We start from the raw sequence: 27,618 nt of genomic DNA, 5'->3' as shown, positions 1-27,618 counted from the left end.
GTGGTTAGAATCAATTCAGAGAGGAGACAGCCCAGACAAGGGGAGGGGGGAATCCAAAAGGGACACCAAGCCTAGGTGAGAGCATGTCTGGGCCCACAGCAGGGAGCACCAGCTTGTATTTAAAAGGTATGGGAAGACAGCACCCCCGCCATTACACCATTCCTTCTCACTCAGGTTCTTTGGGAGTAAGTAGAAATCATACAAGTGTTAATTATGATTCCATTTCAGATTTAAGCCTGCTTTGGTATACAGGAGCCTAGGAGAGTGGATCTTTTTCTTAAACACAGTTATTCAGTTCAGTTCAGTTGCTCAGTCGTGTCCAACTCTTTGTGACCCCATGAACTGCAGCACACCAGACCTCCCTGTCCATCGCCAACTCCCAGTGATGTTTACCCAAACTCATGTCCATTGAGTTGGTGATGCCATCCAGCCATCTCATCCTCTGTCATCCCCTTCTCCTCCTGCCCTCAAACTTCCCCAGCATCAGGGTCTTTTCAAATGAGTCAGCTCTTCGCATCAGGTGGCCAAAGTATTGGCATTTCAGCTTCAGCATCAGAGTCCTTCCAGTGAACACCCAGGACTGATCTCCTTTAGGATGGACTGGTTGGATCTCCTTGTAGTCCAAGGGATTTTCAAGAGTCTTCTCCAAAACCACAGTTCAAAACATCAATTCTTTGGTGCTCAGCTTTCTTTATAGTCCAACTCTCACATCCATACATGACTACTGGAAAAACAATAGCCTTACCTAGACGGACCTTTGTTGACAAAGTGATGTATCTGCTTTTTAATATGCTATCTAGGTTGGTCATAACTTTCCTTCCAAGGAGTAAGCGTCTTTTAATTTCATGGCTGCAGTCACCATCTGCAGTGATTTTGGAGCCCCCCAAATAAAGTCTGACACTGTTTCCACTGTTTCCCCATCTATTTGCCATGAAGTGATGGGACCAGATGCCATGATCTTAGTTTTCTGAATGTTAAGCTTTAAGCCAACTTTTTCACTCTCCTCTTTCACTTTCACTTTCATCAAGAGGCTCTTTAGTTCTTCCTCACTTTCTCCATAAGGGTGGTGTCATCTGCATATCTGAGGTTATTGATATTTCTCCCAGCACTCTTGATTCCAGCTTGTGTTTCTTCCAGCCTAGCGTTTCGCATGATGTACTCTACATATAAGTTAAATAAACAGGGTGACAATATACAGCCTTGACGTACTCCTTTTCCTATTTGGAACCAGTCTGTTGTTCCATGTCCAGTTCTAACTGTTGCTTCCTGACCTGCATACAGGTTTCTCAAGAGGCAGGTCAGGTGGTCTGGTATTCCCATCTCTTTCAGAATTTTCCACAGTTATTAAGGAGACGTTTTTCAAAGGATTGGATTAAACCCCCAGTTGGACCAAGTGGAAAATGCCGAGCGCCTCCTGGTCCAGTCCTTTCCAGGCTTCTCTGAGCTTCCAAAATCCGTCTGGGGACCAGCAGATCCTGTTGGTAGTGCCCTGTGGCCCAAACTCCTGGTAAGGATTAAAAAGAGTGGCTGCGACGGGGGGCCCAGACATTCAGGCCAAGGCAAGGAAGGGGCCCGGCCACAAAGCTAGGGGAGGGGTGGGGATCAAGGCAGGCCTGTGGCTAATATCTTCCCGCGGGCTCCAACCGCGTGGCTGCATCATTCTCGAGGATCGGCTCCACGCACGCAGGCGGGCTGCACAGGCCCTCTGCTGGGGTCGCTGCGACCCTGCAGCCGACTAGACCTCTTGGCTGGTGGCGATGGATGAATCGCATGGCTCCCGACGGGTTAATGGAACTTCTCCCTTGCTGCGCTTCCGTTCTTTTCTATTCTTTCGGTGTGGGGCCTTTGAGCACACCCAGTGGCCTAGGACAGCAGGAGCAGAGGCCGGCAGGCTGCGGAAGCCCCAGCGGCTCTGACCTCCCGCGCGTCCCCACGGCCCAGAGCGCAACATCTATCCCCAGAAATAGCCGGGCGGGCGGAGTTGGTAGGGGAAAGGGTCAATCCTTTCCTGGGTACCCTTTTCTTCTCCCTCTTCCTAGAAACCGTTCTTCCCCTCCTAAGTGCCCCGAGGTCGGAGCTTTAGGTCCCCGCCCCGCGAGGGAGCCTCCGCACGCCACCTCGGCGCCGGGAGTTCCCCTTGCAGTACCACCCAGTGTCCGCGGCGGCGCCCCGAGCTCCGCAGCGCCTTCTAGGGGCCGGGCACGGCCTTCGTGGCATCCGGAGCACCCGCTCCCTGACTCCGCCAAGGACTCCCCCTCTCCCGCGTGCTTCCCGTGCCTCTCCCAAGCCTCGGGTGGGGGTCCGCGCTCTGCGCCCCCAGGCCGGTATCTTCGCGCCTTCCCCGGGGGCGCACGGGCGGCGCGGAGCGGCGGGGCGGGCGCGCGCAGCGGCGACCGAGGCCGGGGCCTCGCGGTAGAAGAAGCGGAGGCGAGGGCAGGCGCGGCCCGCGGGCCCAGCCAGAGGGCGATGGCAGCGGCGGGCGTCCGCGGGCGGCGAGGCGGCGGCGGTGGCGGCGGGCGGCGAGAGGAGCCCCTGTGATTGGCACAGCCCGAGCCGGAGGAGGAGGCGAAGGGAGGGCGGAGGAGGAGGAGAGGAGGAGGCAGGGGGCGAGCGCGGCGGCGGCTGCGAGGAGCTGTGCCTTCCACCTCTCCAGCCCCGGCAGGACGGGGGCGGCCGCCGCGGGCCCGGGGCGGGGACAGCACGCAGCCTCGCCGCGCGCACCCCCGCCCGGCAGCGGCCCCGACACCCAGCGCGAGCGGGAAAGCGGCGGCGGCGGCGGGGGAAGGATGCAGGCGAAGAAGCCGGGCGGCTCGTCGGGCGGCGGCCGGAGCGGCGAGCTGCAGGGGGACGAGGCTCAGAGGAACAAGAAGAAGAAAAAGAAGGTGTCCTGCTTCTCCAACATCAAGATCTTCCTGGTGTCCGAGTGCGCCCTGATGCTGGCGCAGGGCACGGTGGGCGCCTACCTGGTGAGTCCCCCGTGCCAAGTCCGCCACGGGCCCCTTCCCCAGCGCAGCTCCCGGGTGCCGGCTGGCAGGAGGAGGGGGCAGCTCAGGCGCTGGGGGGCAGGCGGGCATGACCTCTGCCCGGCGACGAGGTTGGCGAGTGGTGCAGAGGCGGCCGCCGGGGGAGCTGCCGGCCCGGGCTGCTGGGCGAGCGGGGAGCCGGCGGGACCGTGGATGCCGGCAGGGGTCTGGGGGGACCCGGGGAAGAGAGGCAGCCGGCAGGTGGGCGTGAAACCATCCCTCTCCCCCACCCCCTCTAAAAACAGCCAGAGGGTGAGTTCTGGAGCACCCCTGGAGGGGAAGGCATCGCGGTTTTCAGGTGACCTGCACAGGGAAAGAAAAGCCCATTAGCATCTCGCGTCCTCTACTCCCCATTCTAGCCGCCTGGAGAACAAATCCATTATGCATCATTTCTCCCGGCGCTTTCTCCATCCGCCAATTACGGAGGGATTTAACAGTTTAGAGTAAAAGGCGCCCAAGTGTGGGGCCCTGATCCGAGCTGGGGCTGCAGGGGGAATATTCCCACTTCGTATCCCAATAACCATCATCTCTCAGCGTCTGGGATAAAGTTACAGTACCTGGAGAGCAGCTGTGAGTTTGTGTAGTTCTGCCGCCCACTCTTAGACCTGAATTCCCCACCGTGGTCTCTCATGTACAAGGGGATGTTGCGCCATGGTGCACCATGTACATGGGTTTCATCTGCCTTCTGAAAGGGGGTATTCATGTTCAAATGGCCAGGGGTGCATAACATGTCAGAGGAACCAGCTTGTAATGACTCAGCACTGGCAAATACCTACTTTACCCGCCGTCTCCTTCCCGGAGCAGGTGGTCCCAACTTGGGTTTCAGAGAATGCACTTCCAGATCGGAGGATGGTCTTGACTAAACAGGATTTTTCAGAGTGTATAGTGTTAAGGCGTTTCTTGACTATTGACCTGAAACTGAAATCAAATGTCATAGACTTTGAGTGTTAGTGAGCAAGTTTGATGGAGATAGAACTGGACAAGATTTTGGCTGTTGAAGTGCCACATCCCCAGATAGAACCATGCTTTTCCCGATGGTCCCATTAATCCCTTTGGGGTGCAGTTAATGCGGGCCAGTTGCTGGTTGCGCTGTACCATTCCTCAACAGTCTCCTAAGACTTGGGGCTTGCTGTCAGAGGGAAGTACAAGCAGGCTAGGTCTCTGGTGTGGGGTAAAGTCAGTGATGTGGTTACAAGAGAGGGCTGTTCAAACTCAGCTCGGTTCCTGGGGTGACAGACTTATAGGGCTTCTGAAAGTCAAATGCATTTTCTTCGCTCTGTGTCAGATGAGAGGCGTTTAGATCCCAGTTCCTGCCTGCATCTGTGACATGTATGCTGCTGGTAAGCCCTGTAGCCAAAAGCACATTTTCTTTTCCGTTTAGATTTTTGTTTTACAAAATGCGCTTGTAGTTCGAACACACAGTTGCAGACAGTACCTGTGGCCTTTGCAGTTTTGGAATTAGGGAGTGACCCTGTCTTGGGGTGGGGGGGCGTGTCAGTGTATCAGAGTGTGCTTGGAGGAGTTTGACTGTTAAAATATTAAAATAGAGACGTATCACTAAGACGCAAATGCACAGAAATAAAAATACCTGTAGTTCTGTGCTACAGCATATGCAAAGTATGTGATACCTAAACCGGGGCTGTGTTTATCAACAGCTGCCTCCAGTTTTTAACAGTTTGCCTCAAACCAATTTTTCTCAATAGAGTGGATTATTCATGTTCCATATAATAGTGTCTAATGTTGGCAAAACCCGAATTTTTTGAAGTACACAGGGTGTTATGGGGTTTGGAATTTGTGGCTACAGATCTGGAAGCTCACCATTTATAACTTATTTTACATCTAGGGAAAAAAAATTACCCAAAGAACTTTTCACACCACGAATGATAAAGGCATGGGCCTAGTTTTAGCTTGCAATGGTTTAAGGCTTTTGGAAGGAGATGAAGCTGGGCTTTGATCAAATGAGTGGCCTAAGCCCCTTTATGAAGTTAGAAAGCAGAGGACTGGTGAATACTAGTGGCAGGGCTGGCGCTGGGAGACAGGAAGTTGACTGTGATACCAGAATTGGTGAGGAATTGAGTCCACCTGCTGGGGGCCTCTCGGCATTTCCAGCCTGGGCTGAGGGAGAGCCTGGTTCGAGCTGTAGGGTAACCGGAGTCAACAGGTGACTGGCAGAAAGCAGATGGAGGCGCAGGAAAGGAGTGGCTTAGGAAATTGGATTCATTATGATTACTAAGAGTGGAGGCGTCAGTTGCTTGGGACTCTGCCTTACCCGGCTGATCACAGCTCTCCGTTGCCACCTGAACCTCATGAAGATAAATAGTTTGCTTGCCATGAATTGGATGGCGATGGCTTTTGCTCTTTCTGGCCGCTTGTGATTTTTTTCTTTATCTGCTGTTTGGAAGGTAGAATTAAAAGCTTGTGGTACTCTCAGTGATGTGAGACTTCTTCATGGCTAATTTGAGAAGGAAACATTGTAGAAGGTTTGCCAGAAAGGCTTTCTTAGGAAACCTGAGAACCTGTGTTTGTAGGCGATCACACACACGGGGTCCAGGTGCAGTAGGTACAATAGGTGATCATGCACACGGGGTCCATGTGCAAGGTGTATGTTCTCTGGGATCTTTACACCGTCAATTAGCCTGTCCCTCTGAGGAAACATTTTCAGATACATGGTGAAGGGCACACTGGGGGCCCTGCTTACTCTCAGGAAGAAAAGGGTAACAGATTCTCTGCCTATGATGTTATTTCCTACTTGATTTCCAAATCCATGTAATAGTAACTGCCTTATTATTTCATCTTTCCAGGTGCCTTTTTTTTTTGTTTTTTTGTTTTTTTTAATATTCAGAGGCTTCATTTCACTTCTCCCTTTTCCTTCTGAAAAGACAGATAACCTAGTGTCTTTGCTGAAGCTGTAGAACTTCCTGACTAGAAATGAAGCAGGAAGTCACCTGTGATTTGAGAAGCAACTTTGACAAGCTGGACCCTGTGTGTGTGCGTGTCTGTTTTCCCTTAAGAACCTGCATATACTCAAGGTAGACCTGCATGGGAGAAAACCACCCATTGTTAAGCGAGGCAGGGGACAGGCAACTTTTGGCCCAGGGGTCGGGTCCTGGGCAGTGCAGAAGGGCTGAGACCCTGATGCCTAGACTCGATGGTGATCATGATGTAGATAAGGTGACTCCAGTGCAACCCGGGCCAGCTGTGGATTCTGAAATCTCTTGCCCTTGCCAGTGTTTAACTGGAAATTCTGCTGCAGGTAAGCCAGCAGTCACAGGGATGGTCTCTTGTAGTCACTTAAACCTCCTGACTGGCTAGGAATTTTGTTTTTTTTTTTTTTCTGCCCAAGAAGAGGGGACCCATTCTGTTTGAACATCACTGTGTGCAGAAGAGAGAATGAGATTTAATTTTCCTCTCCTTGGGTCTTTGCTTCGGGTGGCTCCAGTCTGCACTGACCTACTTGCAAGGATGTAACATCTGTTTAAGTCTTGGGCTGTTTGGAGAAGACACAGGCATATGGAAGCTGCAGAGAGAGAAAGTTGTATTGTGTGCACTTGATGGTGTTTGGTGGAGACCCACTGGGATATTCCAGGCCGTTCACTGAGGGTAGCCCTGCCTACAGAGGTTGATGTGTGTTCTCAAATCACTGAGGACTGGAGCTGATAAGGATGTGTGCAGGAAATTAAAACCTCGGACACCTCTGGGCTCTTATGGATGAGATTCAATTACAAATGCATTTGAATTTCTTCAGGATGAAAACCTAAAAAGGCCAGTTTAGTCTCTGGGTGGGGCACACAGGACATTCCTGTGAACCAGGAGTGAGGATGGAGGATGTCCTTGCTTTTCTTTTTTTTTGCAGCTTGTTATTAAAATAATGCAGGATCTTCCTTGGCAGTCTGGTGCTTAGGACTCTGTGCTTCCACTGCAGGAGTCACAGGTTTGATCCCTGGTTAGGGAAGATCCCACATGCCATGAAAAAAGGCCAAAATAAAAATTTAAAAAATAGTTTATTTTTTATTGAAATATACTTGATTTTTATTGAAGTATAGTTTATTGAAGTATAATCTAGCTTTTATAGCTGTTAAAATTAATAGTTTTTTATTGAAGTATAGTTTCAGGAGAACAGCACAGTGATTCAGTTTTTCTATATATATATATTCTTTTTCAGATTCTTTTCTGTTACAGGTTATTAAAAAATATTGAGTATAGTTCCCTGTGTTGTACAGTAGTTTATCCCTGTTATTTATTTTTTTATACAGTAGTGTGTGTCTGTTAATCCCAGCTTCCTAATTTATCCTGCTTCCCCCCTTTCCCCTTTGGTTATCATAAGTTTGTTTCCTTTGACTGTGAGTCTCTGTTTTGTAAATAAGTTGATTTTTTTTATTTTAGATTCCACATATACGGGATATCATATAGCATTTGACTTGTTCAGTCGCTAAGTCGTGTCCTACTCTTTGTGACTTCATGGACTGCAGCACGCCAGGCTTCCCTGTCCTTCACTATCTCCCAGAGTTTGCTCAAACTCATGTCCATTGAGTCAGTGATGCCATCCAACCATCTCATCCTCTGTTGCCTGACTTGCTTCTCTGTATTTAGAGTTATGCAAAAACCAAGTCTGAGGTTTTGGTGACAACAGAAGGAGATGGATGCCTGAGTGAGTGAACAGGGTTCCATCTCACTGCTTTTGGTCAACTTTTTCCTAGGCCTGAGAGCATTCAGTGAGCTTACAAGGTGAAGCAGCCGGGTTTGTTCTATATATGTATTTTTTATTTCTAAAGCATCATTGTGAAGATTTTCTTTTTTTTTTTTTTGCATATCTAACCCAGAAGCAGACAGCTGAGAGACAATTTTTAAAGTCCTTGTCAAATTAGTATGATGACTAAGGCAACTGTAGTTTCCTTAATCAAATTATTTTACACACTTTTGGTTACTCAAAGTGACAAATTCCCTTTCATTTGCATAATTACTATATAGCCCCAGGTAGGGAAAAAAAAAAATACCCTGTTTTTTTTTTTTCCCCCTTACAGCTTAGTTGAAAATGTTCAGCTAATAATCATTTAAGGGGAAAAAAATGTTTCTGACAATTCCTTTCAACCACCTTTGTGTATATACCTCAGTTTCTGTGGGGGTTTCCTCTTGTATGTTTAGCAATCGAAGAAACGGAATTAGTTGTGAAGGGACCAAAAGCTGTTTCCTGAATTGGGTAACTCTCTGCACTTCAGTTTTAGGTACCTTCTGAAGAGGGCGACCCAGAGGCCTCTTTGCAGTGGCCCTGCCTTGCTGATCAATTTCTCAGCATTTAAGCTCACCTTCTTGCTGGCTGCCTGAACAGTGTCGTTCTATCTGAAACTGCATACGTTTCCTCTTGTGCCAAGGCCACCTGGGCCAGAGTCTCTCTGTGACTTTCTCTTACTTTTATTACAGCAAGCTTGCTGGTGCTGTCTTGTCCAGGGACGGAGTTCACTTAGCAGACTGGCCAGGCATGAGTAAGTGTAATGTCACAAAAATGATGAGGTTACAGCTGCCTTCCCTATATAAGTAGGCCTGGAAAAAAAAGAAAACTAATTTCTGTGAATGTTGTTGGCTGGTTATAGAGAGCGAGCGAGCAGAGATTGGCACTGGTTTCAGGGTCTGTGCCAGGCCTCCTGAGAGGCCGGAAGAGCCACAGGGACTCTGCTGAGCTGCCCGTGGTCCTTGGAGTCCAGGGGGCTGGGCCTGCCAGGTGACCGTGGGCAGAGGAGTGTGTACGAGGTGCAGAGCCTCTTGCCGTGGAGAATTCGACTCTAGATGGAGTGGCATTGCTCCAGCACCTTACTTCCAAATTCACAGACGCAGTTCACTTGCACAGATTTAACTGCACACATCATGTGTTCCTGTGAAGTAGAGTCAAAATACCCATCGTCATGTCTCGTCACTTCTACTCACCTGGATTTTGTAGCTGCTGTTTAGTCACTAAGTCACATCTGACTCTCTGTGACCCCATGGACTGTAGCTCACCAGGCTCCTCTGTCCATGGGATTTCCCAGGCAAGAATACTGGAGTGGGTTCCCATTTCCTTCTCCAGGGGATCCTCCCAGACCAGGGATTAAACATGCATCTCCTGCGTCTCCTGCATCAGTGGGTGGGTTCTTTTCCACTGATCCACCAGGGAAGCATGGATTTTGTGGTACTGTGCACTTAGTCACTCAGTCGTGTCTGACTCTGCGACCCCATGGACTGTAGTCCTCTAGGCTCCTCTGTCCATGGGGATTCTCCAGGCAAGAACACTGGAGTGGGTTCCCATGCCCTTCTCTAGGGGATCTTCCCAACCCAGGGATGGAACCTAGGTCTCCCGCATTGCAGGCGGATTCTGTACTGTCTAAGCCACCATATTCTGTGCATTTGTGTGCATTACCCATTTATATACCTGTTCTTATACAGGGTTACATTCACCAGATACGGTATTCTGTCCTTTGGGGGGCATCTTAAGGGACATTTTGGTGGTAATTTTGATTATATGGAGCCCAGGTGGATTTAGAACTCATGAAGACAAGTCACCTGTATTTTATTCCCTCTCTGAAATGCCTTTGGTAATCTGTAGGCCAGGAAGATAGCATCCTTGCTCTTTTAGTTTAGTTTTGCTTTCTGTTTCTCTAAGTCTGCGAAATAGATGAGACACAGGAAGCAGTGTCATCAGTGACTTTGGTTTATGGAGTAAGTGAATTGACGTGGTTCTAAGACACTTGTATTTGATGTGATCTGAGTGCTCAGGTGTTTCTGTGAGAAACAGTGTCGCTTAATGATAAAACTCTAAGTTAAATGGTTAAAATTCTCAGGTGGAGAACAGCAAGACTCATGACAGCTGTGACTTATTGGCTGAGCATCAGAAAACCCAGGATTCATCCCTGGTCCTCTTGCCAGCTCAGTGAGCTTGGGTTGATTACTTAACCTCTCTGTATATTGGTATTTGACTTTAAAACTCATAGTGTTTCTGTGAATACTAACTCAGTCAACATGTATATATAGCACTTTGAACCCTAACATGCAGTGAATAGTCAATGAAAAGTCACTCACTCGTGTCCGACTCTTTTCGATCCTATGGACTGTAGCCCACCAGGCTCCTCTGTCCATAGGGTTTTCCAGGCAAGAATACTGGAGTGGGTTGCCGTTTTCTTCTCCAGGGGATCTTCCCGACCCAGGGATCAAACTCAGGTCTCCCACATTGTGGGCAGACTCTTTACCCTCTGAGCCACAAGGGAATCCTGAATAGTCAATAAATACTGGCTATTATTGTTATTAATATAATATGGTTATACATATTTACATAAGAACTATGTAGCCCCAACCAATGAGAAATAAAATTATTTTGGTCAAACTTCTGATTTAGTTTAGTGTATCATACATTCAAATCATTTCCTGTTTTGCCGTGCATTTTGTCTGGGAGGTGAAAAGTTTTTAAAAGCAAGAGATAAGTACTAGTAAATAAATTGCTAATTCTGTTCATTCCCTTATTATAAGTACAACAATCCATTTCATCTTGTTGCTGTTCAGTCGCTAAGTCATGTCTGATTCTTTGCGGCCCCATGAACTGCAGCACACCAGGCTTCCCTGTCCTTCACTATCTTCCAGAGTTTGCTCAAACTCATGTCCATTGAGTCGGTGATGCCACCCAACCATCTCATCCTCTGCCGCCCCCTTCTCCTCCTACTCTCAATCTTTCCCAGCGTCAGGGTCTTGTCTAATGAGTTGGCTTTTCACATCAGGTGGCCAAAGTGTTGGAGATTCAGCTTCAGCATTTCATGTTACAGATGCTATAAAAATTATTAGTCACATGGAAGAGAAATCCACTATAATAATGGTTCTGCGGGCCATTTACAGTCAGTGGGTACTTTGAGATGAACAGAGAAGGGACAGCACATGCCAGCTGGGAGGACAGGTGCTTCTCTTCGGGAGGCCCTGAGGATCTTTGCTCTGGTTTGTGGCCACAGGGTAGAGAAGATTGGGTAGGTCTTCTAGGTTTGTAGGCAGCTGAGAGGCAGGGAAGAGAACATTGGACTTAGAGTCAAAAAGACCTAGGTTTGAACCTGTACCTGTTCCTTTCTTGCTCCCAGTGACTTGACTTCTCTGAGCCTCAGTATTCCTATCTGAAAAATGGGATGCTGAGAGAGCCTACCATACAGATGGTTGAGAGATTGAAATTCAGGGACACATGATAGAGTGCTTCTCGTAGGGTGCAGTGTTCAGTAGTTGCTTTACCAATAATGGCATAGCCCTATTCATTGACCTTGACACAGCAGACATCCCTTCCGGGGACCTGAGGGTGTGGGGTGTTGTGTGTGGCCTGGGCTTTATTTCCTTAATTGGAGAGCAGTTTTTCTGCATGAAAAGTAGCCACGTTAAGGCTTCCTGGGGTGTCGAGAGGTGGACGGTGGCACATATGTTGTGGACATATGCCGCCCTCCAGGCAGCCTTGTTCAAGATGTGCAACCTCAGGGCTCAGCCCTGGCTGCAGGGAAGGGCTCGGGTCCCACTTAGCACCCACTGCCTTCACCTTAGTCTCTCTGCAGTTCTAAGCAATGATGCCAGAAGCCCAGCTTCTCTGCACACTGGTGCTGAATCAAATCTCAGAGTCAGAGTTTTGGGTGGAGTAGAAAAGGATAGCTTTATAGTTTGCCAAGCCAAGGGGGCAGCAGTGGGCTAATGTTTTCATAACCATGTGTCCCAACTTGGGGAAGACAGTGAGAAGTTTTACAGCAGTTGCTCAAAGAGGGTGTGATCAGCTCATGGACATTCTGCTAATGAATTGGTGGTTAGGAGTCAGTGTCATCAGCCATCTGGTCCAACTGGTCTGGGTCTGCATGCTGGTGCAGCCTGCCATCATCAATTATTAATTTCTCCCACTTGGAGGGGGTTTCAGGCTCTGTAGAATAGCTCAAAGATATGGTTGTGTGTATGCCTTGATAAGGAACCAGAATTTTGCCTCAAGATGTCTCTTGACTGTTTCTCCTGGGTCTCACATCCCCTTTCTTCCCTCATTAACAACTGCTTGAATCTTCCCTTTGGAACTCAGGCAAGGTCATGGAGGCTCCATGAAGGTTGTTTCTTGTAATCAAAGAAATGGGGGACACAGAAAGGCCAGGAGCCCCACAGGTCCCTGCTCGGTATCAGCAGGGCTCAGCAGACGCAGTTGTGGGCTGTTCCCTGATCTTGGTCCTTTTTGGTTTCTCGGAAGCAGAGCGAAGGAGACCCTGACACAGTCTTTCTGCCCGTTTGGTGGACGCGTCCGTCATAGTCTGCGGCTTGTGGGGGTTATACATCAGGGTACTTACCGCACGGCGCCTCTCTCCTCCCGTCAGCGGTTTTTGCAGCATCTTCTCTCCCCCAGCCTGGTCAGTCTGGTCCTTGGGAAGGACAGGGCATAAACTGGGCCCTTCCCAGTCCAGCCAGTTGCAGTGTTTATTTTAGGTAAGTTCTTAGGGTCACCTTCAAACGCCACAGGCGTCACAAGAACACACATGCTGAGGACCCCTGAACCCCAAACACTGGTGGCTCCCTGTCTGCCTCACTGAGGAAGGAACCTGTCATCTTTCTAAAGCACTGAAGTTTCTGCAGCCACAGTTGTGGACTGAGCAAGCATGAGAGACTTCTTTCCGGGGGTTTCGTGACAACATGCAGAGCGGAAGTGGCCCGTGGCCCACTGGATGTGGGCAGACTCTCTGTCATCGGCTCTTCCCAGCTTCTTTCTTTCACTTCTTCTTTGTGACTTGAGTCAAGCCCTTCTGAAAAGGGAAGCCCTTTCTGACAGACTGTTTAGTTGCTTGCTGTTTAGTAGAGATCATGGTAACCCAGCCACTTCGTAAATGACTGGACATTCCTCTCCAAACAGGAAAGAGTTATTTCCCTGGCTAAGTTATGAGAGAGCTGGACATTAGAATTTTCTCATTTATCCCTTCCAGTCAACCCTCGTTGGAAACACTTGATGACAAGAGGCAACATAGGTTGCTGTGGGCCCTGCTGTTTGAAACAAGGGCAGCAGGGAGGTGTGGGCCCACTCTTGCCTTTGCCTTCATGATGATTTCTGCTGTAAATACCCTGACAATAGCTCTTCACTACCTCCTCCTTTTGGGGATATCTTATCCCACCTGGCATCTTAAGTTACAGGTAACACAGTCAAAGAGGGCACTTCTATAAGGAGGGGGTCTTACTTCTGGGTCAGCTTTGGTTGAAATCTTTGCCATGAGCTGACTGTGGCCTCAGGCCCATCCAAGGAGACAGTGGTGTGGCTGTCTCTTCTCAAGGATGTGGCAGAAGGTCCACGCTGTGGGCAGTAGCACTGGCCATTCAAAAGCCTGAAGTGTGCCGCTTGCTTTTCTGTCTGTGCCTCTCTGTTCATGTCTATCCATCCACACTCCCTATGGGAGTTCGGTACTGCGTGCAGATTCTAATTCGTCCGGCGGGTTGCCCTTTGGGACGGGTCTCTGGATGATGAACTTGGCCGTCCAGGTAACCCTTGAAACCACAAAGCCTGTGTGACTGTCACCTCTGAGCCACCTAAAGCTGTGTAGTGTTAGCAGAAATAGGAAGCTGAGCAGGCTTTTGACAGACAGTCCTGGGGGCTGTGATGGAATAATACAGAACAGAATAGCCAGTTCCTTCCAACATCTCTGTTCACACAACCACAGGAACGCGAGAAAGGTAGAAATGACTCTTTTCACCTCCATTTCTACACGTGCAAGGTTGGGGAGGGAAAACTGTGGCCAATCATGTTTTTCAATTAAAGACTCTTGTAAAGTGTTCCTGCCAATGGTATTGTTTTCCCCCACCCCACCTTTGGAAAAGGCTTGTGTAAAATAGGCAGGCTGTTTCTAATTGTTGGCCCCCTCCCCCCTTCTGGCTGCAATTCTCCATTCTCAGCTGATTGGAATGAGAAATTACCACCTTGAATATAAGCAAGTTGAAATTGGAAAGTCGCCCTCTAACTGATTATGTAAGCTTGAAAACACTGTACCTGAAATCTCATGTTTGAGAATTCCCTTAATGAAGATAAAAATCTCAAAGCAGCACGGACGCACCTGTTTTTATTATGTAAGATTCAATTATTGTGATGCAACCTGTGTAATAAAGAATGGTGTTGATTAGTTCAGCTCTTGGCTGACTTTTTGGGTCAGAGAATTGTTTGAAGTAGACCCACAGAGCCGCTGAGAGCTCAGCCCCCAGGAAGTCGGTGCCCTGCTTCAGCACCAGCCCCCCTCCTTCTCTCCAGGGGTGCAAAGGCTTATTCTAGATCTGTGGTCACCGTAGTTCTTAAGGTTGCAGGGAGCAGATGTCCATTAAGGTTGGCCTTAAAGATGGCTCATGCCATTCAGCGGGATGTTTGGGATGATCGCTGTTGATTGGAGAGGGCTTTATCTTCGGTCATTTCATTTCTTGAAGCACTGCCATCTTGGCACTTGGGATGTTGATGGCACGCGGGGTGGACTGTCTTGTTTGCTATAACTAGCATGTGTTTCAATGTGGCTCATGACATCATCCTCTTCTGAGAGCCATACACGAGGCGGGTATGTAGCACAGCACGCTACAGGGTCAATTTCAGATTCCCAGCCCCCTGAGTTATAGGTTATTTTGTGGCCGTGGTGAACACTGGAGAGAAAAAGACTTAAAGGGAATGAGACCAGTTGAAATAGCCATAGAAGAGCCTCAGACAGACCTCCCTTGCAAAAAATGTAGGGTAAGACTCACAGTGTATTATGTGGTATGTTGGGTGGCCTCCCCTCCCCAGTGCTGGTAAAAACTGTGTTGGTTCTGAGGCTTAATGTGCCAACAACAGGTTTTTCAGCCAGACTGAGGGAGGATCTCTTTTGGAAACAAACAACAACAACAAAAAGATAAATTATCGCCTTCCCTTTACCTTTGCTGGGAGTTTCCTGGTGGCTCAGGTGGTAAGGAATCTGCCTGCAGTGCAGGAGACCCAGGTTCAATTCCTGGGTTGGGAAGATCCCCTGGAGAAGGGCATGGCTATCCCCTCCAGTATTCTTGCCCAGATGATCCCATGGACAGAGTCAGCCTGGTAGGCTACAGTCCATGGGGTCACAAAGAGTCAAACATGGCTGAGCGACTAACACCCTCACTTTACCTTTGCCTGTGCGGTAAAGAGGCATATAAATAGATCAAAAAGTCCTCGAGCAGTTTTTTTTTAAATTTGTTTATTTTAATTGGAGGCTGATTACTTTACAATATTGTAGTGGTTTTGCCATACATTGACATGAATCAGCCATGGATTTACATGTGTCCCCATCCTGAAGCCCCCTCCCACCTCCCTCCCCATCCCATCCCTCTGGGTCATCCCAGTGCACCAGCCCTGAGCACCCTGTCTCATGCATCAAACCTGGACTGGAGATCTGTTTCACACTTGATAATATACATGTTTCAATGCTATTCTCTCAAATCATCCCACCCTCACCTTCTCCCACAGAGTCCACAAAACTGTTCTATACATCTGTGTCTCTTTTTCTGTCTTGCATATAGGGTCATCGTTACCATCTTTCTAAATTCCATATATATGCGTTAGTATACTGTATTGGCATTTTTCATTCTGACTTACTTCACTCTGTATAATAGGCTCCACTTTCATCCACCTCATTAGAACTGATTCAAATGTATTCTTTTTAATGGTCGAGTAGTGTTCCATTGTGTATAAGTACCACAGCTTCCTCATCCATTCGTCTGCTGATGGGCATCTAGGTTGTTTCCATGTCCTGGCTATTATAAACAGTGCTGCGATGAACATTGAGATGCACGTGTCTCTTTCAGATCTGGTTTCCTCGGGGTATATGCCCAGGAGTGGGATTGCTGGGTCATATGGCAGTTCTATTTCCAGTTTTTTAAGAAATCTCCACACTGTTCTCCATAGTGGCTGTACTAGTTTGCATTCCCATCAACAGTGTAAGAGGGTTCCCTTTTCTCCACACCCTCTCCAGAATTTATTACTTGTAGACTTTTGGATAGCAGTCATTCTGACTGGCGTGAAATGGTACCTCATTGTGGTTTTGATTTGCATTTCTCTGATAATGAGTGATGTTGACCATCTTTTCATGTGTTTGTTAGCCACCTGTATGTCTTCTCTGGAGAAATGTCTGTCTAGTTCTTTGGTCCATTTTTTGCTTGGGTCATTTATTTTTCTGGAATTGAGCTGCAGGCACACCTATGAACACCTAATCTTTGACAAAGGAGGCAAGAATATACAATGGAGAAAAGACAACCTCTTTAACAAATGGTGCTGGGAAAACTGGTCAACCACTTGTAAAAGAATGAAACTAGAACACTTTGTAACACCATACAGAAAAATAAACTCAAAATGGATTAAAGATCTAAACCTAAGACCAGAAACTATAAAACTCCTAGAGGAAAACATAGGCAAAACATAAATCACAGCAGGATCCTCTATGACCCACCTCCCAGAATATTGGAAATAAAAGCAAAAATAAACAAATGGGACCTAATTAAACTTAAAAGCTTTTACACAGTGAAGGAAACTATAAGCAAGGTGAAAAGACAGCCTGCAGAATGGGGGAAAATAATAGCAGATGAAGCAACAAAGAATTAATCTAAAAAATATACAAACAACTCCTTGAGCAGTTTTGCAGCTTTGCCGGCTGCAGTTGGGGAGGTCTGCCTTGCTTTGGCTGGACTGAGTGGCGTGTGGAGCCAGCAGCCCTTGGGCTCAGTCCAAAGGCGGCCTGTGGAACTTGTGAAACACACAGGTGGCCTGATGGTCTAACGAGCCTATGTGCCTGTGTTCTGAGGTTGGCCGTGGCCTGCGTGGGGAGCCCCGAACTTGCGTCTATGTGGAGAACTCTATGTTTGTGAATTACTTGCATCTTCAGCAGAATCAGGGCCCAGAACTAAGTCACTTACCTAAATGTGCTCCAGAGCTGCCAATAGTAGCCAGCTGGCATGAGCAGGTAAACTGGATGAGTTTTATTTTGGAACATAATGATTAGAAACATGTATAATTAAAAATAATGTTTTGGTGAATACTGGGGGTGGAAAACACTTATTTCTCTCACTGCCTTTTAAAACATCCCTTCTTCTTCTTTTTTTCTCCTAAATAGAATTGTTTCTTGATAGGAAATACTACCTATCCTTAATCTAGTGAATAGATAAAAATATATGCATTTATATTTATCTGCCTTCTGACACTTTGAATTTCCTTGGGGAATGTTTTTGTCACTTAGGAATAATAGTACCAAGGCAGCCAATTAAAAATAACCCCAGGGTCCTGGCACCCCAAGGCCATCAGGGAAACAATTCCACGTGGCAAGTAAAACATTTTAGATCCCCCGCTTTAAGAAAGCTGAGAGTCCTCGCTGAGGTCTGTCACCTTTCTCTCTGTGCCATCTGAGAACAGTGAGGGTCACGGTGGTCAGCTCTGCACTGTCGCCTCCTGCTCATTCATTCATTTTTATTCTGAACTCCCTGAGCTGGCCCCTGACCCCAAAAGAACCAGTCTTCGCCAGCCTGGCAGGATGTCACAGTCGGCTCTGTGAGACCCCCATGAGGGTGTGCTCCTGGGAGTCCAAACCCAGATCACCGCCAAGTGGGGCTCTGTGCCAGGCTTATGCCACGGGCACCCTTCATAGCTTCATCCAGCTCTCCTGCTGGCTTCCCACGGTCCTTGTTCAGGGATCGAGGCAGTGAGTCCTTACCTCCTACAGGCCCTAACAATCCAATCCCATCCTTCACCGCAGACTGCATGGTGATTGTTGCTATCCGGGACCCATCCTGAACTCTGTTATATCCAATCTAAGAGTGGGAGTGGGGGAGTGGGCCCCCTGTATTTATTTAAACCTTTCCTTCCATGGGGCTCATCGGAAAGTAGGGTCTTTCTTGAACATTTTGGGCATCTCAGATGTTAGACCACCATGAGGTAATATTTTCTCCTTTAGATGTAGAAAGATGTGATGTGTATTAAAGAGAAGGTGACCTTGACAGTTATCCTTGAGTGGGGAACTGCACTTAGAGGTGGGAAGGTGGACGAATATAAATGCATTTATGTGGGTGTTTCTGAATGAAGGAACCAGGTGTGTTAAGTAGTCTCCTGGGACTGCTGTAACAAGTCATCACAAACTGAGTGGCTTCAAGCAACAGATTTCTTTTCTCACGGTCCTGGGAGCCAGAAGTCTGAAATCAAGGTGACTACACTTCCTCTGAGATGCTGGGAAGAACCCTCTCTTGCTTCTTCCTGCTTCTGGAGGTGGTCCTTGATGCCCGGTGTTTCTTAGCTTGCAGCTGTACCCGCTAATGTATGACTCTGAGGTCACATGGCATTTCTCCTCTGTGCGTCCCGCTCCTCCTCTTGTAAGGTCGTAGTGGATGAGGACCTTACCCTAATTCCGCATCTGACCTTAATTACCTCTCTTAAGACTTTGTTTCCTAATAAGGTCACATTCACAGATCCCAGGAGTTAGGTCTTCACCATTTCGTTGGGGGAGGTGAACCCATTGGTACTTCCCAAGTGGCTTAGTAATAAAGAATCTGCCTGCCAGTGTAGGCGATGCAAGAGGCACAGGTTTGATCCCTGGGTTGGGAAGATCCCCTGGAGGAAGAAATGGCAACCCACTCCAGTACTCTTGCCTGGAAAGTTTCACGGACAGAGGAGCCTGGTGGGCTACAGTCCGTGGGGTCACAAAGAGGCAGACATGACTGAGTGACTGAGCGTGCGTGCGCGCATGTGCATGCACACACACACACATACATTCAACCCATTATGCCAAGAAAGAAAAAGAGCAAAGGACCTGAAAACAGTCTGAAGGTATGAAGGAAAAAAGAAAGAAAGAAAGAAAGAAAAGGACAAACTCTGCCCTTTTTAGAGTTTAGGAGTAGGTGAGAAGATTATGGGATATTGGTTGGAGAGTTACTCTAACTGGGAAGGTCTGTCTTAGAAGAAATGCTGCCCTGTGACAATGCGTTGCTTGCTTTCTATGAGAAGACAAGCGTGTTTCTCTCTGTGAGGGGCTGGTGTGGCTTATGGGAGTGGACCTGTTGGATTAATGAGTAGCTTTGAACACGTCCTTTCTGTGTTCTGGGCATAACTGAATGCAGAGATTACGTTAGATGATCACGTCATTTGATGAAGGGCAACGTGTGTTTTAAAAAGCCTAGAAATACATGCGCGTGAGCATTGTATGTGTATGGATGTTGTGTGGGGGTGTGTTTGTGTGCAGCCCACGTCCCCTGTCTCTTGCACTTGGGACTTATTCACAACTGGTAACATGTCTGACAGTCCCCTTCTCCCTGAAGCCCAGTCTGATTTGGTGAGGCTGATAGACATCTTAGGGGTGTGCCAGCCAGTCTGAGATTTCACCAGGTCCGTGTTCCGTGAGGACCAGGCATCTGCCTCCTCACCTCATTCATCTCTCTGGTTTCTGGGTGGACGTGGGAGCTGCATGATTCTCGGAATTTCCCAGCACACGCTCCTTATAAAGACTTCGGCTCCGTCTCTGCCAAACTAATTAACTTGGACAACTTCCTTAAGTGCTGTAAGCAATATAGAGTTGAGTAAGGCGTATTCTTGGCCCTCATGGTGTTGATACGTTTTACTGGGGGAGATGGCATGTTTTTCTAATGTCTTCATTAATTGCTCATTCATTACACTCTGTTACGTCCCAGGCCAGGCAGTGGGGTCAACCCTCTCGGAGCCTGGAAGCTAGTCCGGGTGTGTTCACCCAGGGCGCTATGATCTCTGACCGTAGCAGCAAAATGCTGGTGTCAGGGGGAGGTAGTGATGGAGATGGGTTTGAGAGGATGAGGGAAATGGTTATGGTCGCAGATGGAGAATAATTTACTTGACTTGTTCAGGGTAGATCTGAGGGAATGAGTGGTCAGGGTTAGTGTTGAAAGAGTCTGGCTAGAGAGAGCCCTTGGATGTGGGGTGGAGTTGGGGAGCCCCCAATGGAGCAGAGGCAGGCTGGGAACAGGGGGCCACGGCCGCATCCTGGAGCGTGCCAGGGCTGGCGCCAGGGAGCCTCAGCTCCAGCCAGCAGTGCTGGGCTGTTGGTGTCTCTCTTGGCCAGTCTTCCGTCCTTCCCCCGCCCCCATCCCACTTTGAAGTAGTGCCCAAAAATGCTGCTAGAAGCCCGACTTTGAGTGTGTGGAAGGAGGCCACATCCTCAGATGGGGCTAGGAGCAGGCATGGCTGTGTTGCATGATGGGGCTGAGGGGCAGGAGGCTGCCCCGGGTCCCAGAGCGCTGTGTTCACGGGGACGGGAGCATTGGAGGAGGGGGACCTTGCCATCCACACACAATGCCACCTCTGTCTTCATGCTCTTTATTGAGTTATCTCCAAATGAGATTTCTGCAAGATGAGCCAGCATTAGGAAAGGTCCTCTCCTATTGGACTTTAAAAAAAAAAAAAAAACTTTAGCTTGGCCTCGGATATATCAGTTCTGGATAACTTTAAAGCTGGTAACAGAACAAACTGTGTTCACACACAGGAAACATCTCCAAGCAAAAAGTGGGCGTGTGGTTTTCAGTTTAAAAATTGGATGGAGGCCATTCAAACTTCCCCTCCTGCTCTCCTTGAAAAGAACTTGGCAAGCTGCTGGGGCGGGGTGGGGCTGGGAGGGGGGCGCTCGTCCTTGAAACAGTCATCATTACATCTGCTAAGACTTTGTTTCCTAATAAAGTCACATTCGCAGATCCTAGGAGTTAGGACCTGGGAGGGTCCAGAGAAAAGATATCCTAGGAACAGGGCTGGTTACTGGGATGAGGCCCGTGACGTGGGGGACTAGGAGGCTGGTGGATTTACTGAGCATGTATGCCCTTCAGCTTCAAAGGCTGTTGTGGAGGGTGTGTTGGAGTCTGGCTAGAATACTTCCCTGGCCTGCGGACTCACAGCTGTTGCCCCACACAGCTGGTTCCAGCACAGGCTGGGATGTCTCGAAGCCCTGTGTGGCCACATTGCTTGGCTTTACCATTAACTTGAACTTTAAGTTCATGCTAGTGGCTTTTTTCTTTCTTAACACAAAGACCTTGTTGTCTTACTTATTACACAAAGAATATGTGTGTTAAAATTTTGGAAAATACAGATAATTAAAAAGTGAAGAAAAAGCAAACGTCATCCATGATGTCATGACCTGGAGTCACGCTGTTGACTTTTTGGTGGGTGAACTTTCAGTCTCTCTGGGTCCACTCACCCACATTCTCTCGAGGCTTTGAGGATGTGGTAGTGAATATACCTACTTCAGATGAGCTTGAGGCTAACAAATGAGGTAAAAGTGCCTAGCCAGTGCCTCTCTGCAGTACGTTGCTCTTATTAATTATTTTTATAATAAAATCATATCATATTACACATTCTGTTTGGAACCTGATCTTTCCCCTAAACCATTGCGATCACTTTCTGTTACATTAGACGTTCTTTTCTGGAGTCCTGGTTTTAAAGGAAAATGACCTTATGGTAACTAGACTTATCAAGATGGTCATTTTGAAATGTATAGAAAGAACATCAAATCACTACCTTGTGCACTGTGAGCTAACATGGGGTTGTAGGTCAATTATATGTTAAAAGCAAACTCATAAAAAGGAGATCAGGTTTGTGGTTACCAGAGGCAGGGGTGTGGGAGGGAGAAATGGATGAAAATAGTCAAATTGCTCAAACTTCCAGTTATGTTGAATGAGTAGTAGGGATGTGATGCACAACATGATAAATGTAATTAACACTGCTGTCTGTTACATACGGCAGCTGTTAGGAGACGAAATCCTAAGAGTTTTCATCACAAGGAAAAAAATGTTTTTCTCCTATCTCTTTAGTTTTTATCTGTATGAGATGATGGATGTTCACTAAACTTATTGTGATCATCATTTCACGACATATATAAGTCAAATCACTATGTTGTGCGCTTTACACTTATACAGTGTTGTATGTCAACTTTATCTCAACATAACTGGACCAAAAAAAAACTTGTTAAGAGAATAAGAAAGAAAAATGATCTTGTTGTTTTTGTAAAAATAATATATGTTCATTATGAAGAATTTTAAAATGAAGAAAAGTTTGGATAAAGATAGTTTAAGGAACTCTAAATCCTGCCATTCAGAAATAATCATCACCAATGTCAGGGTTTGAGAGTGATAATCACCTTTCTACTTCCTTTTTTTCACCAATTAAGAATCAATTGGGTGGTAGACCTGACATCAACTACAGGAGGATAAAAGTAGCATCTTGGAATTTATATGGAAACATTTGGAGTTGCAGCTGGAGAACTTGGTTTATGGACAGAGTCAGGTTTCTTGCTACTTTGCTTCAAGTCAGAGTGACAAGCTCTGTGTCCCCGCAGGGGCACATCTGCTCAGCTTGGCTCCTGGAGGAGCAAAGAATGTGTCTGTCCTGAGGACTATTCACAGAGGAGAGGAAGAGATCGGGCAAGCTTGCTAGGTTTCTTCCTCAGCCTTACTGAGTTGGTAAGTCACTCTGGCCCCTGTGCGGAGGACTGAGTGAGGAAGTTGGAAGAACAGGTGGTTTTTTTCCTCACTGACTTCCTAAAGGTAGAGAGGTTCCTCTAGCATGGATCAAGGTATGAATTCTAGGAGGAGTTTAGAGTAATTCCCCCCACAATGCAGGAGACCCATGTTCGATCCCTGGGTCAGGAAGATCCCCTTGAGGGGAGCGTGGCAACCCACTCCAGTATTCTTGCCTGGAGAATCCCATGGACAGAGGAGCCTGGTGGGCTACAGTCCATGGGGTCGCAGAGTCGGTCACAACTGAGTGATGACGCTTTCCCTTTCCCCCTTATAATTATCGTTAGCAGCATACCAGTGCAGGGTTCTTCTGTGCTTACATGGAAAAATGGTGGGCTGGCTGGAAATACTTTATAAGCTGTATGTTCTTAAAATGAAAAGTTTATTTTCAGTCAAGTTTAATAGAAGATTTAGGGCTTCCCTGGTGAATCAGTGGTAAAGTATCCTTTTGCCAATGCAGGAAACGTGGGTTTGATCCCTGATCTGGGAAGATTCCACATGCTGTGGAGTAACTAAGCCTGAGAGCCACAACTAAGTCCACACACCGCCAGACTGCTGAGCCCGCATACTACTGAAGCCTGCACACCCCAGAGTCCACACTCCACAGCGAGAGAGACCACCACCACGGGGAGCCCCAGCACCGCAACTGGAGAGGAGACTCACTCCCCGCAGTTAGAGAAAAGCCCGGATAGTGATGAAGACCCGGTGCAACCAGAAACAAATAAATACAATTTTAAAAAATTAGCAGAAGATTTAATCAAAACTGGAAAGAGGCCACTGTTTTCTGCCCTTGAACGCTGCTGTAGAAGCGTCCATGGCCAGTCTAAGTTTTCTTCCTTTATAGACTGTTTGCTTAGAGATGAGATGCCTGGGCAATTCTTAATACTGGGCATATAACTTAGTCACCGTATACGTTACTGGTGTATAATGTGTGCTGTACATTTCTGGAACTTGATGTTTTCATTTAGTTAACAAAGTCCATTCTTTATTAATCTCAGGGCATGTTTCTTTTACTGCCTTTCTTATACTGCCTTTTATACTTTCTTGGTTCTGCATGGTGAGTTCCCTGCGATAACCATGCCAGTTATCTATGTTGGATTGTCTTTGAGCTCCTTAGTTATTTGTTTTCATTTGATTGCTTTAATCTCTGATTTTAGGCCTGTATTTACTGTGTTGATTTCTTTGCTTCCCTGTAGTCAGTACACTGGTTCGAAGCCACCTTTCCTTTGTTCTATACAAATTTTATTTTCTATATTGATCTCTAGCGTTTATTTTAATCTCCAATTTATTTCTTTAGGTCTCCAACCTTGTTCCTTTTTGTTTGTGTGTTTGTTAATATTGCCTTTGAGTTTTCACTTTACTGAATTCATATTCACATAAAGTTTTTATGTTTCAAAGATCCTTTAGGGGGAATTCTTTTCTTGGGTTATGTTTTCTTTTAGGCTGAATACTTAAAAAAAAATTTTTTTTTGAGGTGGATCATTTTGAAAGTCTTTATTGAATTAGTTTCAATATCGTTTCTGTTCCGTGTTTTGGTTTTCTGGCCCTAAGGCACCTGGGATCTTAGCTTTCCCACCAGGTGGATCCCCCACCCCCTGCATTGGAAGGTGAGGTCTCAGTCACTGAATCACCAGGGAAGTCCCATGAATGCTTCATCTTTGATTCAGTGTTTCAGTTTTTCCTTCCTTCCAGAGTCTGTGCTTATAGCTGCCATGGTTTTTTGTTTGCTTTTTTCCTGCTTAGTTCTTGCCACAGTGAGTTTGCCCAGATCTTTGTTGTTCTGGGTGTGGGTAATTTCTCCATCTGAAGCTTCTCTTTGCTTCCCTGCTGACTGCCCAGTTAGAGTCTGAAGGCTGCTTGTTTCTGTAGATAATCTCTGTAGCTGGAAGACACGGAGCGGCCAGGACGAGCTGAGCTGTAGCAGGTGGTGCCCAGGGTGCTGGCGAGTTGTGCCCAGAAGATGTGGGCTTGGTGGCTTTTGCTCTGGGGATCTTTTAAAGGTCCTTAGCGCTCCATCTTCCTGTGTGGGGGCACAGCCTGCATGTCCACGGGTGGTATTTTGTGGCCTGGATTTCACTCCTGGAGCCTTCCCTTCCTTCCCGCAGGGATAAGCAGCTCATGGCTCATGGCTCCTCTTCAGCCTTTCCTCCAGTGTGGATGTTTTCGCTATTCCCAGTGAGAAAAGAGGGATACCTGGATACCTATCAGGGTGCTTTTCTCCAGATATGTGATATTAATGAAAGCTCCCAGACATTAACTTATTTACGGGCTCATTTTCCCGAGGGTCATAGATACAGACTTATGAGCCTTGCTACACTATACCATTCTATTCTGCTCTTAGAAATTTTCTTCACTTTTCTTGGGAGGCAGTATTTGGTTTTATGACACTGGGGTGGGTTCATTCTCTTATTTGTTTCTTGACTGGTAATTATTTTATTTCTGATCTCCCTCCCCCCCCCCCCTTTTTAAATTTTTGGTTAAGTTTCAGAAGAGAGAGATTTTGTGTGGAAGTTTGTACCATTTTAATGGAGAAGTATCATTGTCAAAGATTGAATGATGGTGGTGGTTTAGTTTCTCCATCATGTCTGACTCTTCTGTACACCCACCCACCAGGCCCCTCAGTCCATGGGATTCCCTAGGCAAGAATACTGGAGTGGGATGCCATTCCTTCTCCAGGGGATCGTTCCAACCCAGGGATTGAGCCTGTGTCTCTTACATTGCAGGTGGATTCTTTACCACTGATCCACTGCGTTTTGTTCTATTTCATCCCCTTATTTCTGTATGATGGGTTATTTACAGCTTTGTTTTGCTGATATAAATTCAGATTTCTCATGACTTTATTTTGTTTATTAATCAAGTAAAAATACTTTCAGTCCGTTCAGTTCAGTCACTCAGTCATGTTCAACTCTTTGCAACCCCATGGACTGCAGCACGCCAGGCTTCCCTGTCCATCACCAACTCCCAGAGCTTGCTCAAACTCATGTACATAGAGTCGGTGATGTTATCCAACCATCTCATCCTCTGTTATCCCCTTCTCCTCCTGCCTTCAATCTTTCCCAGCATCAGGGTCTTTTCCAGTGAGTCAGTTCTTCACATCAGGTGGCCAAATTATTGGAGCTTCAGCTTCAGCATCAGTCCTTCTAATGAATATTCAGGATTGATTTCTTTTAGGATTGACTGGTTTGATCTCCTTGCAGTCGAAGGGACTTTCAAGAGTCTTCTCCAACACACAGTTCAAAAGCATCAACTCTTTGGTGCTCAGTTTTCTTTATGGTCCAACTCTCACATCCATACATGACTACTGGAAAAACCAAAAACCATAGTCTTGACTAGACGGACGTCAGTCAGTAAAGTCACGTCTCTGCTTTTTTCTTCTAAAGAACAAGCATTTTTAAATTTCATGGCTAAAGTCACTAACTGCAGTGATTTTGGAGCCCAAGAAAATAAAGTCTGTCACTGCTTCCATTGTTTCCCCATCTATTTGCCATGGAGTGTTGGGGACTGGATGCCATGATCTTTGTTTTTTGAATGTTGAATTTTAAGCCAGCTTTTTCACTCTTCTCTTTCACTTTCATCAAGCGGCTCTTTAGTTCCTCTTCGCTTTCTGCGGTAAGGTGGTGACATTTGCATATCTAAGGTTATTGATATTTCTCCTGGCAATCTTGATTCCAGCTTGTGCTTCATCCAGCCCAGCATTTTGCATGATATACTCTGCATATAAGTTAAATAAGCAGGGTGGCAATATACAGCCTTGACGTACTCCTTTCCCAAGTTGGAACCAGTCTGTTGTTCCATGTCCGGTTTTAACTGTTGCTTCTTGACCTGAATTCAGACTGGCTCTTAGTTGTGGCTGAGTGGATCTTCTATCTTAGTTGCAGCATGCAACATCTAGTTCCCTGGCCAGGGTTCAAACCTGGGTACCCTGTATTGGGAGTGCAGAGTCTTAGCTACTGGACCACCAGGAAAGTCCGTCTCATGTCTTACCTATTTTACTTTTCACAGTGAAATGGAATAAGGAGATTAGAGGGTATGGTCACTGAGGGGAGGGGAACAGACATTTTGTGAGAGTCTTACATGCGTCAGGAAGTATGTGCGTGGTTGGATTTGACTCTCATGACACCTGGTGTGATAAATACTGTTATTTCTATATAACAACCAAGGACACTAGGACTCAGGGAATTTGAATGATTGGCCCACATGGACACAAGAAGTGTTTGATCCTGGGTCTCTCAGTTTTTTTTTGCTCTGAAATCCCTTCTCTTTTCTCAGATGACACCTCAAGAAACTGCAGCTGAGTCGAGTGCTTAAATAGGTTTGATGTTTTCCTATCACTGTAACACATTACTCCTCGTGAGAGAACATGGTTGTTCTTCTTTTTTTAAATTTTTAACTGCGGAAAAAGGTCACGAAGGTTGAGCATGACTTCATTAGACCAGAGAACCATGTTATCTGTGCCCTCCTTCCCCGTGAGTGCAGGCTAGCCTTTGCAGGTGAGGCGAGCTTTTGGAAATGAGCTGTTGTCTGTTCCCCAGCCGGTCACAGGGTCCCTGCTCCCAGCATGTTGCTACCTGCGTGCTCAGCCCTTGACTGGATTCTCTGTCTGAACAGCCAGCCACTCACAAACAAGGGCCATTACGTAATAACTGCTGTAACAACCCCCACAAAATTACAGACTGCTCCGTGCCAGTGGGAACAGACACTCTAATTAATGTTCACTTCTTTAACAGATAGACATTTTTCAAAACCTTAGTACAAAATTACATGTACCTTATTCAAAACGTGTTTCACCAGACTTACTGAGAATAGATTTATATTTATCGAAAGAGTCCTGGTTGGGGAATCATTTATTTACCATATGTCTTGGTTTCATTATCGACGCCAAAAATGAATACAAGGCCACCCTCTTATTGGTGTAGAATGTTTAATGGGTTACAGAGTGTTGTCATGGTTTATGTCATTTAAGCCTTATATAACCCTGGGAGATAGGTGGGCATTTTTTACCTCACATTCATTTTTAATTCTATATTGTAAATTCTCCAACGAAACAAAATTAGAAATTATAGTCCAGTGAATAAACCCATGTACTCACCACCTAGGACTGAACAATTAT

At 46.8% G+C, this 27,618-nt stretch overlaps 1 protein-coding gene across 4 annotated transcripts in view; it reads left to right on the top strand.

The window, feature by feature from the left end:
* Positions 1-1,767: 1,767 nt before the first annotated feature.
* SLCO3A1 (solute carrier organic anion transporter family member 3A1) overlaps positions 1,768-27,618 on the top strand; it is a 458,121-nt gene continuing 432,270 nt past the window's right edge. For 2 of the 4 annotated variants that reach the window (XM_070478193.1, XM_070478192.1), the window contains exon 1: positions 1,770-2,966. In XM_070478193.1, the coding sequence (XP_070334294.1) occupies positions 2,787-2,966 (180 nt within the window). In that variant the 5' untranslated portion in view covers positions 1,770-2,786. Of the gene's footprint in view, positions 2,967-27,618 lie in introns of all 4 variants that reach the window. The other 2 variants (XM_070478195.1, XM_070478194.1) reach the window with 2 other exon arrangements.

This window comes from Odocoileus virginianus, chromosome 16 (assembly GCF_023699985.2).
Source record: "Odocoileus virginianus isolate 20LAN1187 ecotype Illinois chromosome 16, Ovbor_1.2, whole genome shotgun sequence".
NCBI classification, from domain to species: Eukaryota; Metazoa; Chordata; class Mammalia; order Artiodactyla; family Cervidae; genus Odocoileus; species Odocoileus virginianus.
The sequence above is the reverse complement of the archived record's forward strand: the minus strand, read 5'-3'. Positions and strand labels throughout refer to the sequence as shown.